Source organism: Heterodontus francisci, chromosome 13 (assembly GCF_036365525.1).
Source record: "Heterodontus francisci isolate sHetFra1 chromosome 13, sHetFra1.hap1, whole genome shotgun sequence".
In the NCBI taxonomy this organism is placed as follows: Eukaryota; Metazoa; Chordata; class Chondrichthyes; order Heterodontiformes; family Heterodontidae; genus Heterodontus; species Heterodontus francisci.
The window spans coordinates 79,346,477-79,366,468 of record NC_090383.1 but is presented as its reverse complement, the minus strand read 5'-3'; the positions used below and the strand labels follow the sequence as shown (position 1 = coordinate 79,366,468).

The 19,992-nt window shown below is 40.9% G+C and overlaps 1 protein-coding gene across 1 annotated transcript in view; it reads left to right on the top strand.

Annotated features, from left to right (window-relative positions):
- Positions 1 to 19,992, top strand: part of ush2a (Usher syndrome 2A (autosomal recessive, mild)) — a 1,262,450-nt gene that overhangs the window by 815,653 nt on the left and 426,805 nt on the right. The window contains exon 41 of the mRNA XM_068045693.1: positions 1,347 to 1,489. Within this exon, the coding sequence (XP_067901794.1) occupies positions 1,347 to 1,489 (143 nt within the window). The remainder of the gene's footprint in view (positions 1 to 1,346; positions 1,490 to 19,992) is intronic.

Genomic DNA, 19,992 nt, shown 5'->3' with positions numbered 1-19,992 from the left:
ATGAAAGGAGCAAATGGGGACATGGACAGCAATGAAAATAGGAAATGGAAGGCAATGAAATGGGGCAAACAGGGAAATCCATGGCAGTGAAATAGGAAATGGATGACGTTGAAAGATTAAATACTCTCCATGTGCCTGGATGGGTGCAGCTGCAGTAACACTTAAGAAGCTCGACACCATCCAGGACAGATCAGCCCACTTGATTGGCACTACAACCACTAGTTTAAACATTCACTCTCTCCACTACTGGTGTACCGTGGCTGCCGTGTACTCCGTCTACAGGATGCACTGCAGCAAATCAATAAGGCTTCTTCAGCAGCTTGTTCCAAATCCATGAGTTCCACCACCTAGGTCAAAGGCAGCAAGTGTATGGGAGCTGCAACACCTGCAAGATCCTCTCCAAGTCACACATCATTCTAACTTAAATGTATATTACCATTCCTTCATTGCCATTGGATCAGGTTGCTCCTAGTAAAGACCTCCTGTAGTTTTACTCTGAATATACAACACCTACTGAACAGTATTGTGGGTTACTTCACCACGTGGAATGTAGCAGTTCAAGAAGGCAGCTCACTTCTATCTTCTGAAAGGAAACTGGAGACAGGCAATGCATTCAGGCCCTGTCAGTGATACCAATGTCCCAAAGAATGATTTAAAAAAAAAATGAAAGGAGGAAATGGATGGCAATGAAAGAAGGAGTACAGGTACTTGGAATGTTGGAGGAGGAAGCTCGTCTCAGTGAAAGGGTAGGAAATTGTATCTGGTAGTGCCTTTATGAACTGCATCTGGGGCAAATAGAGTTTCTTTGTGAACTGAGGTCGAGGAGGTTGGATATGGGACAGTGACAGTCATGGTAACTTCTGGGTAAATGATGGCCTAATTGGCCTGATGAAAATCCAAATATTTATTTTGATTAAAAATCATACAATTGTGAAATATAAATAAAAAATGGTACATTCTGTTTAACAATTGAAAATTTGATAATATAGTGACCTACGTTTGATGAACCTGTTATTGACTTTTTAATTTAAAATTATGTGTATTATATCTGGTATAACAAACCAATTATACAGATTATATCATTTAGTAATGCTTTCTGCTCTTCATTGATACACACTGCATAGTGCAATTTAAGTTTGAAGTCGATCAACCAAATTTAGGCAGATGGTGTGAGACCATTTTTAGATGGTATTATTAATTTCACTATTTGTGCAAATAAATACCATCTATAAAATATTTATTTAATAGCCACTTTGAAAAAAGCAGATCACTGTTGCAAATATGTGCAAGTTTTCTGGAGTGTATGGAATAGATAAATGTTTTATTAATATGTCTATTCATTACAGCTTGTTGCCCAATCCAACTACAGCCTATAGCTATTTAGCAACAGGTCTGCATCCATATACAGCCTACGAGTTCAGACTGGTAATTTCCAATGGACATGGCAGTACCATTAGTGCCTGGGCACAGATGATTACCTCAGAAGACAGTAAGTATGGTGTACACCATAGAAACATAGCCAAAACATTCAATAAATTAATGCCTGAAGATTTTAAACACATCAATAATAGTGGGGTGGAGATACTTATGAAATATCCTGGAAATTATATCAATATTTTAAAATTTGATAATTTTGAGAAATCATTGAAGGTACTTTTAGACCCTATTGTTAAGATCAAAGAGAAAGTAAATGATTCATGTTGATAATATGTAGAACCATGAGTAACCACTGAACAGATTCATGTTATATATATCCATAAGCTTTTCACCCAATTTTAGTGTTGGTTGATTTTTTTTTCCCTCGCCTAATTTCAACGACTGTCTTAAGATAATATTATGTAATTTCCCTTTGTTTCTTTCCACCCTATGGGCTGGATTTTGTGTAGGAGGCAGGACACCCAGCACTGGGCTGTAAAGTTTCCTGCTCAACTGGAGTGATCCTCTGGTCTTTTTCCATCAAAGTTTCATGAACCGGGATCCCCGTCCCTTTAGTATCGGGGATCCTGCCTCCATGAGCTCCTGGCCAATCAGAGGGCTGGCAGCTCAGCAGTATCGACAGCACCACCAGGAGCAGTGGCCACTGCAGGTATTGCAGAGGCCTTAGAACCAGGCCCAGCACTGGAACCCTGACCAGAGGGAGGCGAGGCGGGGTCATTGGGGCCAGTCTGGAAGTTCCTGGTGTGAGTGGGTGAGGGAGTGGTCATGCAGTCCAGGGGAGGGGGCTCCGGAGCGGGGGGGGGGTTGAAATGGTTCCGGGCTGGGGTCCTCTGTGGGCCACAGAAGAGCGACCACATCACCTCACCACCACCCCCCCCACCCCACCCCCAAATCTGCAGGGAGGGCACCTCATGTTACAAGTTGACCTCCCCGTGTGCCAGCAGCCACCCCCGCTGTTAATATCCCAGGAGCAGCGGGAAGAGGCCCTTAATTGGCGGTAGTAGGTCACTTAAGGGCCTCAACTGGCCTCTGGGCAGGAAGGCCATCGTTGGCCTATCCCGCCCCTGGGAAGATTGCTTGGCGACGAGCCCTCCGCCACCCCCACCCTCCGCCACGATACTCCGTGCCCCCCACCCCCACATCCAACCCCGCCTCATGGGGCCCCATGAAATCCCGGCCAGTTCAAACATCACCTGCACTTATGTTGAGTTGTGTTTTCTTCAGACAGCAGAAAACAGTGTACTAATTCATTGGCAACTATCTATATAATTGTACTGTTCCTTTAGTTCCTGCACTTGGGTCATCCATGAAGGGAGTTGCTGCCAGCATTATCAACCCCCACCCCCACACTCTCTACCCCTTAACTACTCTTCTACCTTCCACAGAAGCCTTATGAGGATACAAATCTTGTCCAGTGAGAATAGGATTTGAACATGAGTTTCCTATAGACTAATTAATCACTTTTAGTGTGGTCCCTGCAGATCTGCCCAATATCACAGCAACTCTTAAAAAACATATTAAAATAACAACTTGTCTTTCAGCGCTTCACTGTTATTAATTTTTAAGAGCAGAGTTGAAACACAATAATAAAAAGTGTAGCTCATATTAACTGCTGTTTCTCCTGATTGATTTGTCATTAAATAATACTCTGCACTAAAAATCAATTATCTCTTTCACATATTTATTCTTCAGAGATTTTTGAAAGCAGCATCCACATAGAGCACAGACTATTGTGACTGAATATGTTTTTGGAACATGTGAAAGTTTGCATGATGCCCGTTGCCTGAATGCGAACAAAAGATGGCTGCATTTCTAATTGTTAGAAACAAGCTTCATAGGATCAGAGCTCAATAAGTTTATCCAATAAATCATTGCATTTTTGAGACCCAGAACTTTCCAGTTTTGATCCCTGGTCTTGGCTGTGCTATCGAATCTCAACTGGGTCAGTGGTAGGGGTAATACAATTGGTCTAAATACCCTTGGTTGGGGAAAATCAACCAAAACATTACTGTTCCGGATAACTAAGCAGTGTGTACCATCTACAAGATGAACTGCAGCAACTCACCAAGACTCCTTTGACAGCACCTTCCAAACCCACGACCTCTACCACCTAGAAGGACAAGGGCATCAGATGCATGGGAAGACCACCACCAGCAAGTTCCCCTCCAAGCCACACACCATCCTGACTTGGATCTATATTGCTGTTCCTTCACTGTCGCTGGGTCAAAATCCTGGAACTCCCTTCCTAACAGCATTGTTGGTGTACCCACGACCCAAGGACTGCAGCAGATCAAGAAGGCAGCTCACCACCACCTTCTCAAGAGCAATTAGGGGTGGTCAATAAATGCTGGCCTAGCCAGCGACACCCACATCACATGAATGAATAAATTAAAAAATCAAGTGACCCTTGCTAGATGTGCATATGAATAGATGTGAGGGGAGGACAGGATGGCTTTGGCTATGGTGCCTCCACAGTAGAAATCTTGCCAACACTTGCTGTTAAGGCTTACAGATGGATGTAGTATCAGAGGGTAACTAGTACCCATGGAATCATATCTAGCAAGCAAGCAACAATTTTAGGAAAGGAGAGGAGTGAGAGTCTTGGTGAGAAAAAAAAATGGATGGGATCACATTGCACCTTAGGTTTATGTTCCTTGTGTATCTCAGTCTTTTGCCTCATTTGTCCCTTCACCGGTTGTAGCACTATCTCATGCTGGGGTATACTGTCCATTGATGCCAGCATCTTTCTTGCAGTTAACCAAAAGGTCACTTCTGATATCTGAGTCAATTCAATGAGTGTCAGCAAGCTATTTTACCACAGGGAACATCGTAGTTAAGCCATGTCCTGCCCTTGGCTGACATCTACACATGCACATATTCCATCAGGAATTATTAGATAGCAGTCAAGAGTGGGAACCCTGATTGATTCCTTTTTTGTTTCCTTGCCCAGGGATACTGAACCCAACTGTAGTTTTTCTATACTGATGCACCTGGTCTCTCTGGCCTCCTTAATTTATGTGTACAGTTGTGTAATCACTACCGGCCATTATTGAATGACAAATCACATTTTGAAACTAGGGTGGATGGGTGAAAGGCACAGCATAAATCATCCCATAACTTTGTACCAAAATCTTCACACTATGATGACTGATTTTCTTTTAGAATACGCAGTGTAGTGGTATAAAAAAATGATAATTGACAAATCAAAATCATACAAATGTAACCATTTTATTGATTTTCACTTCAATTAATAATATTTGGGATTATGACAAACGCTTTAGATCTGTAAATAAATCAAAAGAATAGGTTAACAATTAAATATCTTGATTTAGTTTTTACGAGTACTGTATAAGTAAAAGAAATATTATTGCTGGTGCTTTAAGGACTTTGGTCTGCTTTAAATTCATGAGCTTGAACATTTAATCGATTATTGGATTCAGTAAAAAGTAAACACGTTTAACTAGTGGAATTGTCAAACTTTAATTCTTTAAGCTACCTTAATTATTCCATTGTAATTTTAAAATCACTTTTCAGATTAACTTAGACTATGGCTGGGATTTTGTTGAGCTCCCGGCATTGGGCTCCGTAGCGGGAGGGAGGTGGGGGGGTGGGAGTGGAATATTGCAGCGGCAGCGACCCGCCATAGAGCCCGACGCTAGGATTGCCAGTCCCAATCATCCCAGCGGCAGCGAGGCTCCGTTGTGACCCCCCCGCAGCTCGGTGATGGGACCCGACTTTAGATATTTAAATAAAGGCAATAAGTAAATTTAAATACCATTCACCACGATCTTACCGGCTGCCCGGGATCTTCCATGTGACGGGCAGCACTCACGCACCTTCACTTTCCCATCCAGGGAAAGCTGGCACTCCCGAGGCGGGGAAGGGGGGAACTTAGGTTTCTAAATGTGGGGCGGGGGGGGGGGGGGGGGGGTGACAAAACAGGGTCAACTCTGCATCTCTAATATGGGGGCGGTGGAAGAGGTGACCTCTATACTTTGTGCATTTGAGGGGGGGAGGGGATGGTGGAAGAGGTCGACTTGGCAGTTGAAGTGTTTTGCGGGAAGAAGGCAATGATGCACTGTAAGTGCTTTTTAGGGGGGGAAGGCGCGACAATTTATTTGCAGTATAGTAGGGGTGAGCTACGGAATTCAACTTCGCACTTTTTGTGGCAGGTCTGGCAGCCCTTTAAATATGACACCAGTGCCTGTGCAGAGGCAGCTGATGCCGTTATGGCTTTGCTGAGGCAACCCCACTACATGATTGGGAGGGCGGCCTGCCCTGGTTTTTTAAATGAGCTGCTGTGCACTGGATTGCGGCTGCGTTATGGCGCGCAGCCCGAGTGCGGGCTGTCATTTTTTTTTTCGGGAGAATAAAATTCAGTCCAATGAGTAATGCTGCTTGCTCCCTTTAATGAAATTTCATCAGCTCAGGAAGGGGAGTAATAACTAGGAACAGGCTTCTTAAAAAAATATTCAGAGTCCCCAACATGACAGCAGGAGAAGTTTGTAGAGCAGCAGGTAGAGTACCTGCCATAGCACAATGTTTTGTATTATTGCATGGTTTAGCTAATAAATGTAAAACTTCTAGTAGCAGACTCAATTGGTGATCTGTCAATGTAATTGTGCCACTCACCTCACTCCTGTGTACAAACACATTTACAAATCTGAGGGAAACATTTCTATTATTCTCTTAGTGTTAGTGTCAATTGAATGGAAGGAATGTATTTACCATTTTGCTGTGAATAATAAACAGAACAAATCTTCTGCCTTAATAAAATTGCATACAAGTTCTTTAATAAGAATGCCAACTTCCCTTTAGCCCTGATAAGCTTAGAAAAAGTTAACCAAAATGAATTAACAAGACTGTTCCATCTGAACTTTTAAAATATCCTTCTTGCTTTTATCATAACTCAATTTTGTTTAGGAATGATAAATATTAATAGTTTACTCACAAGCACAATCTACTCCTGTGGAGAAAGATGGACAAAGTTTTTTAAAAATTATAAGTTTAATCCTCAGTGTGTATGATTATATTCACAGTGCAACTGAGAAGACCCACTCAGAAGACACTCTAGAAAGGAGAATGAATACTACTTCCCCTGGGGAGGGTACATTTCTGATTGACAAAGCTTACATATTCAATATGTAATACATTCATATTACATTTCTGGTGAACTGTTTTTATACAAGTGTTAACCTTTTATAATAAATAGGTTTTTACCTTGTTAAAAAACATACACAGAAATGTAGTATGAGCTTTTTAAGCATTCCACCGATCATAGGAACATAGGAGCAGGAGTAGGCCATTCAGCCCATCGAACCTGCTCCGCCATTCAACACGATCATGGCTGATCATCCACTTCAATGCCTTTTCCCACACCATCCTCATATCCCCTTATGTCATTTGTATTTAGAAATCTGTCAGTGTCTGCTTTAAACACACTCATTGACTGAGCTTCCACAGCCCTCTGGGGTAGAAAATTCCAAAGATTCATAACCCTCTGAGTAAAGAAATTTCTCCTCATCTCTGTCCTACGTGGTTTTCCCCTTATTTTGAAATTGTGTCCCCTGGTTCTAGACTCCCCAACCAGGGGAAACATCTTACCCGCATCTATCTTATTTATCTCTTTAAGTATTTTGTAGGTTTCAATGAGATCACCTCTCATTCTTCGAAACTCTAGAGAATACAGACCCAGTTTCCCCAATCTCTCTTCATAGGACAGTCCCGCCATCCCAGGAACAAGTCTGGTGAACCTTTGTTGCACTCCCTCTATGGCAATAATATCCTTCCTAAGGTAAGGGGTCCAAAACTGCACACAGTACTCTAGGTGCAGTCTAACCAAGGTTCTATACAATTGAAGCAAGACTTCACTACTCCTATACTCAAATCCTCTTGTAATAATGGCTAACATACCATTAGCTTTCTTAATTGCTTGCTGCACCTGCATGTTAGCTTTCAGTGACTTATTGACAAGGACACTCAGGTCCCATTGTACAGCTACACTTTCTAATCTCTTACTATTTAAGAAATACTCTTGCCTATCTGTTCCTCCTACCGAAGTGGATAACCACACATTTTTCCACATTATATTCCATCTGCCACGTTCTTGCCCACTAAGTCTTTCCAAATCCCCTTGAAGCCACTTTACATCTTCCTCACAACACATATTTCCACCGAGTTTTGTGTCATCTGCGAACTTGGAAGCACTATATTTGGTCCCCACATCCAAATCATTGATATATATTGTGAATAGCTGGAGCCCAAGCACTGATCCCTGCAGTACCCCACTAGTCACAGCCTGCTAATGCGAGAATGACCCATTTATTCCTACTCTGTTTTCTGCCTGTTAACCAATCCTTAAATCCATGCCAATATATTACCTGCTATCCCATGTGCTTTAATTTTGCTAAACAACTTCCGGTGGGGGACTTTATCAAAGGCCTTTTGAAAATCCAGGTATACCATGTCAATCGACACCCCTTTATCAATTCTGTTAGTAACATCCTCAAAAAACTCGAACAGGTTCATCAAACATATTTCCCATTCATAAATCGTTGTTGACTATACCCAATCAGATCATTATTATCTAAGTGTCCATTTATCACATCCTTTAGAATAGATTCTAGCATTTTCCCAATGACTGATGTAAGGCTAACACGTCTGTAATTCCCTATTTTCTTTCTCCCTCCCTTCTTAACTAGTGGGGTGACATTTGCAAACTTCCAGGCTGCAGGAACAGCTCCAGAATCGATAGAATTTTGGAAGATTATCACCAATGCATCCACTATCTCCATAACAACCTCTTTCAACACTCTGGGATGTAAAATATCAGGCCCTGGGGACTTATCAACCTTCAGCCCCATTAATTTCTCCAATACAACCTTCGTACTAATACTAATTTCCTCCAATTCCTCATTCCCCCTAATCCCTTGGATGTCTAATTCTGGGAGATTTCTTGTATCTTCTTCAGTGAAGACAGACACAAAGTAATCATTTAGCTTCTCTGCCATTTCTCTATTCCCGTTATAAATTCTCCTGACTCTGCCGGTAATGGACCCACATTTGTCTTAGCCAAACGTTTCCTTTTTATGTACCTACAGAAGCATTTACAGTCCGTTTTTATATTTTTTGCTAGCTTGTATTCATATTCTATTCTCCCTTTCTTTATCAGTTTCTTCATCCTCCTTTGCTGTATTCTAATATCCTCCCAATCCTCAGGTTTACTATTATTTCTGGCAACTTTATGTGCCTTTTCTTTTCACCTTATACAATCCTTAACTTTCTTTGTTATCGATGGTTGACTGCCTTTACTTTTGGGGTTTTTGTGTCTTGAAGGAATGTACAGTTGCTGTAAACTATGTAATATTTCTTTAAAGTCTATCCATTGCCTATCATAAGCTCTATCCTGCAATGCTTACGATATGTGAGCTTCTCAAAATTCACATTTCCCAAAGTTGAACCAACTAACTGAATGCTGTAGACTATATTTCCTTCTTATTTTAAAAAATGAATTAAATGTTCCTTTATCACAGATTTTATGAATCTCTAATAAAGTAGTGAGTGTATGTGATTTTAAAGACAATTTGCTTCAACGGGTATAATGTGAAGCTTTTTATTTTGTCTGATGCAACATAAATGAGATGCGTGGAGTTCAAGTTGTTAAAGATCTCAAACACGTTTATTAACAGCTAACAAGTATATACAGTGCAGAACTAACCATTTATAGGACTTGCCTCTTGGTGATACAGTTACACAGTGAGACTGGTATGTAGTCACATGACTGCATCCTGGTACTCAGCTCATTAGCATACTAAGATCTTGAAGGGACATCACTCTTAAAGGCAATCACTCAACAACATGTTGGGTTAAAATTCTGGTGTAGTTATCGGGGACCAGGAATATCAATTGGAAATATTTGGACCCCAGCCCACGATATTCATTAAAGTTAATGGACAGAAAATTGCAGGTAGGGTGTTTTTGAAGAGTTAGAGTATTTGAAAGTCTTGTTTTCTTCACTCATTTCTGTTTCTTGCACCTGTCATCAAGAATAGTTGGCACTTAAAAAAGCTGTCAGTTCAAAGTTTCTGCTGCACCTGCCTGTGACTTTACCTACTGGACCCAAAAGGGCCAATCAAAAATACTGCCCAATGGTGTGTCATTTGTGACACAGTGGTAGCAGTTTTGACTCTAAAATTAGAAGGTTGTAGGTTCAAGTCCCACTCCAGGAACTTCAGCACAAAATCTAGGCCAACGCTCCATTGCAGCACTGAAGGAATCCTGTACTTTTGGAGGTGCCATCTTTCGGATGAGACGTTAAACCACTACACGATCTGCCCTCACAGATGGAGGTAAAAAAATCCCATAGCACTATTTCGAAGATGAGCAAGGGAGTTCTTTCTGGTGTATTGGCCAAATATCTATTCCTCAAAAAATCACTTAAAAACAGAGGCTGGGATTTTATCAAGGTGATGGGTCTTGGCCACCAGGTAGAGCGCTGGTGAGAGCCCAGCATCGCCTCCTCTGGGGAAGGCCCGCCAAATCAAGTGCTAATTAGGCACTTAAATGGACAGCAGCAAGCCTTCCCCGGGATCAAGGACCCCAGCGCCAAATGTCTTGCCTGCTGATAGCTGTCAGGTTGGCAGTTCTTTAATTCAACAGCACCACCAAGGAGACAGTGGCTGCTGCTGGTAATGGACTAACCCGAGCTGCCGGAACCAGACCAGAGGTAAGTCAGGACGGGAGGGGTTTCGTAGGGTGGGGATCGTGGGAGAGCAGGGTGTGGGGGTGGGGGGGGGGGGGGGGGGGTCAGCAGCAAGGGCAGGGAGGTGGCTTTCAGCGGGCCCCCCCTTCCCAATGTCTTTTAACAAGGGGGCCCATCCCCCCCACTGGAGACAGTGAGCAATCCATATGGGTTTGCTTATTGTGCTGCCCATGCGGTGATAGGCCCTTAATCGGGCTAATTCCGATGGTGGTTCGTTGAGGCCCTTAATTGAAATTTAATTGCCCATTTAACAGTCCCAATTGGTGACTTAATTTGGGTGGAGGTAGGAAGGTGGCAGGACAGCATAAAATTTCCCCCAGAATGTCTGGCCATTGTCACATTGCTGTTTGCTGCTACATTTTCTACATTGCAATAGTGACTATATTAGCTGTCAAGTACTTTGAGGCATCCTGAGGTCATGAAAGGCACTACATAAATGTGAGTCTCTTTCTTTCTTTGTGCCTAGGAGGAACAGATGTGCAAGAGTATTTCTTAAATAGTAAGAGATTGTAAAGTGTAGATGTTCAAAGGGACCTGGGTGTCCTTGTCAATAAGGCACTGAAAGCGAACATGCAGGTGCAGCAAGCAATTAGAAGGCTAATGGTATGTTAGTCTTTATCGCAAGAGGATTTGAGTGCAGGTATAGTGAAGTCTTGCTTCAATTATATAGAACCTTGGTTAGACCGCATGTTCCCGGGATGGCGGGACTGTCCTATGAAGAGAGATTGAGGAAACTGGGCTTCTATTCTCTAGAGTTTCAAAGATTGAGAGGTGATCTCATTGAAACCTACAAAATACTTAAAGGTAGCTGCAGGTAAGATGTTTCTCTGGTTGGGGAGTCTAGAACCAGGGGACACAATTTCAAAATAAGGGGAAAGCCACTTAGGACAGAGATGAGGAGAAATTTCTTTACTCAGAGGGTTGTGAATTCTCTTCCCCAGAGGACTGTGGAAGTTCAGTCATTGAGTATGTTTAAAGCAGAGATTGACAGATTTCTAAATATAAATGACATAAGGGGATATGGGGATAGTGTGGGAAAAAGGCATTGAAGTGGATGATCAGCCATGAACATATTGAATGGCGGGGCAGGCTCGATGGGCTGAATGGCCTACTCCTGCTCCTATGTTTCTATGCTCGCCAGCTGCAGTAAGTGCTAAATGCTCACCTCCATAGATCCCGTTGTAGGCTTTGCTGAAACTAATGCTGCAAAGCTGCTAACTATAAAGTCAATGAAAAAAGTTTTTAATACCTGCTTTTCTCTTACTCTACTGGCTGAAATTCGATTCAATGGTTGCTTCACTCGCTATTGCATGAATACATTTCTCAAAAATTGCAGTAGCAGCATAACCCAAATAATAAATGTTTTTATGTATCATTGCTGAAATTGATTTTAAAGGTAAAGTTTCGATGCTCACATTTCAGCAGAACCTGCCAACAGGATTGCTGGAGATGAGCCCGTGCTGTTTTTAGTGCTGACCTCTGTAATTAGAGGGCAGTGGCAGCCATCAGGGAGCGTTTTTGGCTGGTTGTCTCAGGTCTGGCACCTTGAGTCATGGGCAAATGCATGGGGGAGGTTTGTGCTGGCACATCAACTAATAGATCAGCTGTTCCAACATGAGCTGATCTTGTGAGCGTGAGTAACTGAGAGGAATCCTGCTCACCCCCAATATGGCGGATAATTGGGTTTCCACTGTGAAATCTCCATTCTGATTTCCTCTCCCTGCAGAATACTAAATTATTTGCAGTAGAGCCTGCCTGACTTTGACTACTGTTTTTCTTCAAAAACTCTTCAATAGCATAATGAAATGATTAATGATTTAATGTCCAGATCCTGAAAATTAAACCAAATAGAATATAATACAATTCCCCAGTATTTTCTGAGGAGATAGTACCAAAGCGAATACAGGATTAGCAGCCAGTCAAAGGTAATGGCCCAGACAGGCTCAGTTGGATTTGCAGAACTGCAATCAGGCAAAAATGTAAAAACTAATCTCTGGGTCTTTCCAAAGTGGTCAAAGGACTAGGTGCTGTGGCCCAGCTCACTGCTCATTCCTAGCAATGTCACAAACTGGATTTCTTTGTCACACAGTAACAATAGTTCAGAACACATGGCAAAGAATTATATTTATGATTAAACTCTTGAACTCTACCATTTTTATAATAGGATTCAGATCCCTTTTAGTAGATGAGATTTTGCCTGGCCAGCAATTTTGAAAATAATAAAAAATGGAACAGAAATAACTGAACACAGAATTCTTTAAAACTGGCTCAACAGTCTGATAACTTTGCAACAATTGAAAGACAATAGTTATTAATGGACATTGTGATTTCAAAATATTTCATCCTTTGATTATATTTAAACAGAATTTGTTTTATAATTATCAGATTTATTAGATAGAAATCACTGTGATATCAGCACGTTAGCACCTTTGTTAAATTATCAGGATGCAATGACTTTTGCTGAAATATGGTTACATGAGCTTTGATACCTTGTCCAAGTAATCATTCTTCACAAGTCAAGCCAGATGCTGAATGTTGGCAAGCTAGCCTACCACAGGGACATTGCAGCTGAACCCAATTCAGTCCTTGGTCAACATAGCTACACAGATACTTTCTAGCAGGAGTTACTGGATAGTGATAAGCAGAAATCCTGGCTTTTTCTTCCCATGCCTGGCCCAGGGAAGCTAAAGTCATTTGTAGTGCCCCCAGCACTGCCATGCTTAAGTATTTGCTAATAACACACCAGCAAACTAATGACTATTAGGAGGCCCGATCAGAAAATGTACCTCGATTTCTTCAAGGCCTTCGTTGCTGGCTTCTCCACCTCCATGGTCCATGAACTCCAATTTATCCAGAACTCTACAGTACATATTCGGATCTGCACAATATTCCGTATATCCATTAACTCTGTCTTCCTGAACCTCTGTTAATTTAATTTTCTCACAGCATATGGACTTCAATATCCTTGTCCTCATTTTCAAATCCTTCCACAGCCTCACTCCATCCTACTTTGCAATATTCTTCAGCCATATATCCTGGCAGGTATCCTCTGCTCTTCCAACTTCAGTATACTATCCAACCTTCCTTCCACTGCATCACTGGTGGAAGAATCTTTAGCCGCCAAGCTGCTGCACTTTTGAATTTTTTTCCTAAACATTTTGCCTCACTACCTCCCTCTGCACCTTTAAAATGTACTCCTTTGACAATTCCTTCAGGCACCTCATCAACATTTCTTCCATTTCCAGCTTTGTCCACCGTTCATCCTGTAAATCACTGTGATGCTTCATTATGTGAAAGGTCTAACATAAATTAAAGTATTTTAATGAGAAACAGTAGCTAATTATGACAATAGTAATGATCCTTCAGTGTTTATAAAGAAGGCAATGAGCCACTTAACCAATATAAATGTTGAAAAGTTTGTTAATGCAGCTGTGGTGTGTACAAAATTCTCAAAAATGGCTCAACAACTACAGAGCAAATTCAGATTTAGCCACCAGCTCTGCAACTGCTAATGAACTCTACAGTGGAGACGATCAGTAAGGCTGATTTTAACTGTGGCCACCAGGGTTGAACAGGGCGACAGTGGCCCAAGGATGCTGCTTCTTTTGTACTTGCCCTCCGGTCACTGCCATCCCAGTTGGGGCCTCTAGATGTGCAACCAATGTGTCTACTAGTTTCAGGCTGGAAGCCATTTATAATATGCAAATCCGATACAATTTTCAGGTACAAATGGGCAGGGTATGTGCAGCACATGCTCCGTTCATTTCAACTTCCTTGAATAGCCTAACTATCCTTAAAGCTGGTAACTGGTCAAAAAAGACACAAAACCATTTTCTTCACAGCCCCACAAAAACACTCCGCCCATGAAGAGGCAGCATGCCCCCAACACCCGACATCCCAACCCTTCACTCCTAGCATGAACTGTTGGCTGGCTCTGTGTAGGAGTCATATTCCCTATCCTCCCCAACTGGTGAGCTCCATCAAAGCGCCAGTTTGATCTGCACTGCTCATCGGATTCATGTGATTGAGGTCCAGGCCTCAAAATGGCTTGAGTCTCATGACAGAGATAGGTTCTACCAACTGACCATCCATTATGTGCCAAATGATAAAATCAACTCCAGTGACATTTTTGGTGTGGTAGGACTGCCCCCAAATATAATTTGGGTGGAACAAGTTTGGCAATACGTCACAAAAAATATGATTTAGAGCAATTCAGAAAGCCTAGTGGAAAGTCTGGAGTAAGTTTTGTGATTTAAAGCAAATATAAAATATATTATACAGTGGCTGCACAGGACAGTTCTGATTATAAAGAATGCCATATTAGTTAAAGACACATTAAAAATACTTGTTCTGCCATAGAGAAAATGTTAGAATATAACCAAGTAAGTTATTAAGAGCGAATGTCACAGAACAGCAGGGTAGAGCATGGGACAAGTGATGGACACAATCGAGCCAAACATCACTGAAAATAAGGAAAGAATGATTTGGATTCTCAAAGGCCTACAGACATTGGGCAGGTGTGGAGAACAACTGGTTTATATAGACACCAAGGAATTCCTTGGCATGTTTTTAGTTCAGAATTAATCTGATCTTGGAGGAAGGTGTAATTTGGGGTGGAATTAATTTCCTCCAGGTTTCCATCCCTTTCTGTATTTATTCAAAAGTCCTAATCGAGCCTTGGATTATTCTTCTGCCAGCATGTCTAATTGTGACACCATTTCTGGAGACAAGGCTAGGGATGCTGGTATTCCCACCAATTCCATCCAGTGTTCAATCCAAGAGCAATTAATTGCTGTTGAGAGCATAAAAAGGAAGAACAGATGAGTTTGCATTTTTAAAATCTATGCTGCCCCCACCCCCACAAATGTTGGTGCCTCAAAATCCTAATCACTCAGTGGGCTGGGTGCCCGAGTAACACCATTAACAATGCATAATATTCAAGTGACCCCATTCTCAGATTTTGGATCTGGATCAATATAAAGACAAATAGGTAGGTGGAATTCCTACCCACCTGCAATTTCAGCAGTGCTACAATGCTTCCATTCTCTGAATTACATACACTACACGGCTCAAATGTACAATAATGTGTGTAATGACAAGATCGCGAACAATAAGGGTACTTACGTTCTCTGAAGTTGCATCTGCTTTCTTGAAAGAGCAAAGAAATTCTATTGGTCAATGAGATGCATCACTTACCAAGGAGCAACCTCACTACCCTAAGTCACGCGCATAATTAGGGAGAAGATCAATGAGGTAGAGGCAGATATTAGGATGACAGAGGGGTAAAAATTAATCTAGGCCTATTTTTGGGCTCAGACTGCAGAGACAGTGTACCCAGACCAGAGGGTGGGGGGCGGGGAAGTGTCAAGGATCGATAGAAATTGGTTACTGGAGTACAGATGGCACTCTGTCCCTGCAGGTTTCATTAGACCATATGATACATCTCAGTGATAGCCTCCCTGCTGAGCCTAAGGCTATGCATGCTGTTCGTCATGACCAGACAGCTGACCCAGTTGCAGTAGACCCACTACATGGGGTAGTACTTGCTGTGAGTTACATTCCCAGACTGTTCTATCCTCCGGCTGCTGCACCATTAGATATCTGTCATTAACCAAAGTACTCATCTTCTCAGACAGCAAACTTCTGACATTGCGTGGTGATTCTTCAAAATCTTCTGTTCAATAAGCTTACTAATGCCAGGCCTGACTTTTAAATCTTAAAATACTCATTTTTCAGTTATCCTCAACAGCTGCTTAATTTCTAATGAATGGTATTTAACAAGGCCTTAACAAGCAGAATTAGGCTTTTTTCTGACACTTCACTAATGTTCCTGAAGACATTTTGGAGTGAGTGGAATCTTCAAAGAAATGCTAAGTGTGACAAATAGTCAATTAGTGCCTTCTGTCAGCATAACACTTTTTAAAAACTCAGATCCACTTTTTCCATGAACATTACTGAAGAGAGGTTGATATGGCTCTAAATGATCAGAAATGGTAGTACAAGCTTTATTAACAAACAGGAAATTGTTTAAATTTGTTAATACATTTTAGTATATAATTATCACTTCATTATGACTTGAGATGTCAAAGGGTTTTGCTTTATCTGTATTTATAGCATTAATTGAGATTTTCTGCTAAAATGATCACTGCTTTATGGTATAACTAAGTATGTTAATAATATTATACTTTTTTGATCTGCTCAGATGTTTAGCTAATTTCCCAGTATCTCAGTTTTTATGTTCTGAAGCACATGTATATTCATTTTACCTTGTAGAAACATGACTACTTTCGTTAAAAATTGGAAATGAGCAATTTGGTGGTATAGCCCTGAATATAAGATAGCACTACACTTGTAGTCTTCCAGCTCCCTCTATCTTCTGCCAAAGTGCCAAATGCAAGTAGTGTCAATGTACATGAAGATGGTTTGCATTAGCACTGAAATGATTATATTTGGCTGTATAATTTTGGTGGTAATATTAGTTTCAGCAAATTAAATGATGATTCTTAATGATTAATAAATGTTCCCGTCTATGCAAAATGAATGGGGCAAGATTAAGAAAACTAATAGCATCAGGCAATGCTGTAAATACATGGCAGTTAAATTAGTAAATGAATAGCAAGGGTATCTTATCATTTTAGCTGCCACCCTTTTTTCCACCAGAGTGTTTATCTATCTTTCTCTTTCAGCTGCTAACCTACTTGTTGCACATTTCCAGTTGTTTCTGATATTAATAATTTACATGACCTTGGATCATATATTTATAAGGAAATTTGGTAATCTGTAGAAACATGCAAGTTGCAAAAATCATCACACTTATTACCTCCAAAATTATAACGTGAATTTTAAAAATGTCTAAACCAAATCTTCTTGAGCTCAAATGGGTGGAATAGAAACCACTCCACTTTTAAAAACAATGATGTGTATAGTCGAACCACATATAAATCAAATGACCTCCAATTCAACAGAATTGCAAGTAGATCACACCCAGTTTTAAAAAAATGCCAATTTAGCTCTGACAGAAGTCCATAAATTACTTATAACAGCATTTGAAAGATCACGAAGTAGTTGTGAGTAATCACAATGAGGTCTAATTACTGGGGCAATTAGCTGTGTAACTTCAGTGATTGATTGGAGCTTAAGTCGATCTTGAGGATCTTATTGAAGATGGCCAGGAAGCAATCTTTCAAAAGCTAGCAACCTGGACTGGAACTATACGTGATAACCATGATGGTGATTGAAAGCTAGAAGACTTACTTTTTTTGCCTTACAGTGCATAATATTTTGTGTCCTTTCATGAATGCTTTTGAATTCGATATGAAATGATGACTGTTTGAAGTTTTGATATTTAGGTTTTTCTAAAATCTAATGGCTTTCATACATTTTCATTTAATAAAGAATTCAAATGGCAGTCACCAATATATTTCAATCTTGGTAGAAAACACATTAATAAAGGCAGTTTTTTCAGTTACAAGTAGAATTGGTCATCATTTATTTTAATGTGATAAATTATATATACAAATATTTTATTTTAAAAGGTAATGGTAAATAGATGCTATTTTTAAAATGTAATTTATATCCCGCAGTCTCAGTTCTAAAACAAACAACAAGGTAGATTTCCATCTTTATCATTTGGGCTTTAAGCATTACCAGGACAGTGCAGAAAGGAAAACCTGGGAGGGGAGGGGTGTGCGGCGGCAAGGTTTGCACACCACTAACAGAACTTAGCGATATTCCTTCCAATCATTTTAATGGAAGGGAAACAAGATGCTTTCTGTTACCAGCATGCAATCCTTAAAACATATTTTTCTTTCTACACTCTACCCAGATGATGCTAAATGCTCAGGGAGTAAAGATGAAATGTGATGTCCATGTTATCAGAAATTTCTGGCTTGCAAGACAAAAATGTCATGTAAACAAATAGCAACCAGTGAGGAGAATCAAAAATAGCATGGGGAAATATAACTTTAGTACAATTACTTTGCTGAAGACTTTTTGGCTTATTTTCTTCGCAGATTTCTCTTGTTCAAATAGTCAAAAAACATTTTTGTATAAAGTGCAGCTTGACTCATATTTGCATGTTCACCTTTGATAATCTGAATTGACCACTAATTGTATTCATGTATTTCTAGTTAACAGGCCTAAAGTTTCTAAAGACATCTCTCTTTTACTGGTTTTCAGTTAAAAATGTTAATATTTAACAAATATTCAGCAACAATTTCTGGAAGAACACATATGGAAGAAAATACAAAGCAAAATCAGAAATTGCTCAAAATGCGCAACAAGACCATTAGCATCTTAAAATAGAAAAGATAGGTTAATAATTGAGGTATAGAAAGCCAGAACAATTTTTTGATTAAGTTATCAACTTGAGTTTGTGATGATTTCACTTATTTCTAAGTAAGTGAGAGGCATCTAATGGATTAACAATAATGCTAATTATTTGCAGATGAGATTTATAATTGATGTCTAGATGTATAACACTACATTTTGCTGCTGCTATTCTTGGGGCAATGCAAATCTTTGTGTTCCACGTTACAGTCAATATTTGTATATGAAATCCTTGTGACAGTTAACATTGAAGATTGGAAGTAGAGTAACTTCTCTACTTCTGTTCAGCTAAGATAATACATTTTGTTATACGTTATTATAAATGTTCTATATAATCTATTTAAACAAATTGTATAAAGTATGTCTGATATTAAATTTTTGTTAGTTATAATAGTTATAAACATGGAACAGGAGTAGACCATTCAGCGACTCAAGCCTGTTTCCCATTCAATTAGATCATGGCTGATCTGCATCTTAACTCCATGGGCTGGATTTTCAGCCCTCACCGGGGCTGGGATCGGAGGTGGGCAGGAGCTAAAAATAGCACCACCAGCTGGTGTGCCAGTTCCCCACTCTATCCCTCCTTCGAGCCATTTTTGTGGAGGCTGGTTTGCATGCTGGCAGGGCTACACCCCCACATGCATTTTGCATCCATCACGGCTCATTAAGAGCCACTTAAGGCTAATTAAAGGAAGCCAACTGGAATTTTCCAGTCTACCTGCACGTTCACACAGGCAGTGGGGACCAGTTTAGGTGTCTGGATGTGGCCTCCCATCGGCAGACCAGGGGGCCAGTGCTCCAGGCAGGCCTAGAGGCCCTCCTGGTCTGCCTGGGTGCAGAAGCAGCCACAGGCCACGCTGTAGAGAAGTTCCACCTTACCTACCCCCACAAAGTTGGGTCGGCTCCAAAAGCCATTTTTTAATTTAGATTTTAAAATGTTAGAAAGGGTGCTTCCATCTTGAAGCACTCGCTTTCTTACTTACCATCCGTCACAGCTTGCTGCTCCTTTCAAGCTGGAAGACCTCTGATTGGCCCTCCAGTTGATTGCCCACCCACCACCCTTAATTGTATAGCGAGCCTGTCCCCATGCCAATTAAGGGGGCACTCCTGTGAAAATCACAATGAGTGATTGTTTCCCCTGAGGACTGGGTTTAGATTAGATTAGAGATACAGCACTGAAACAGGCCCTTCGGCCCACCGAGTCTGTGCCGAACATCAACCACCCATTTATACTAATCCTATACTAATCCCATATTCCTACCAAACATCCCCACCTGTCCCTATATTTCCCTACCACCTACCTATACTAGTGACAATTTATAATGGCCAATTTACCTATCAAACTGCAAGTCTTTTGGCTTGTGGGAGGAAACCGGAGCACCCGGAGAAAACCCACGCAGACACAGGGAGAACTTGCAAACTCCACACAGGCAGTACCCGGAATCGAACCCGGGTCCCTGGAGCTG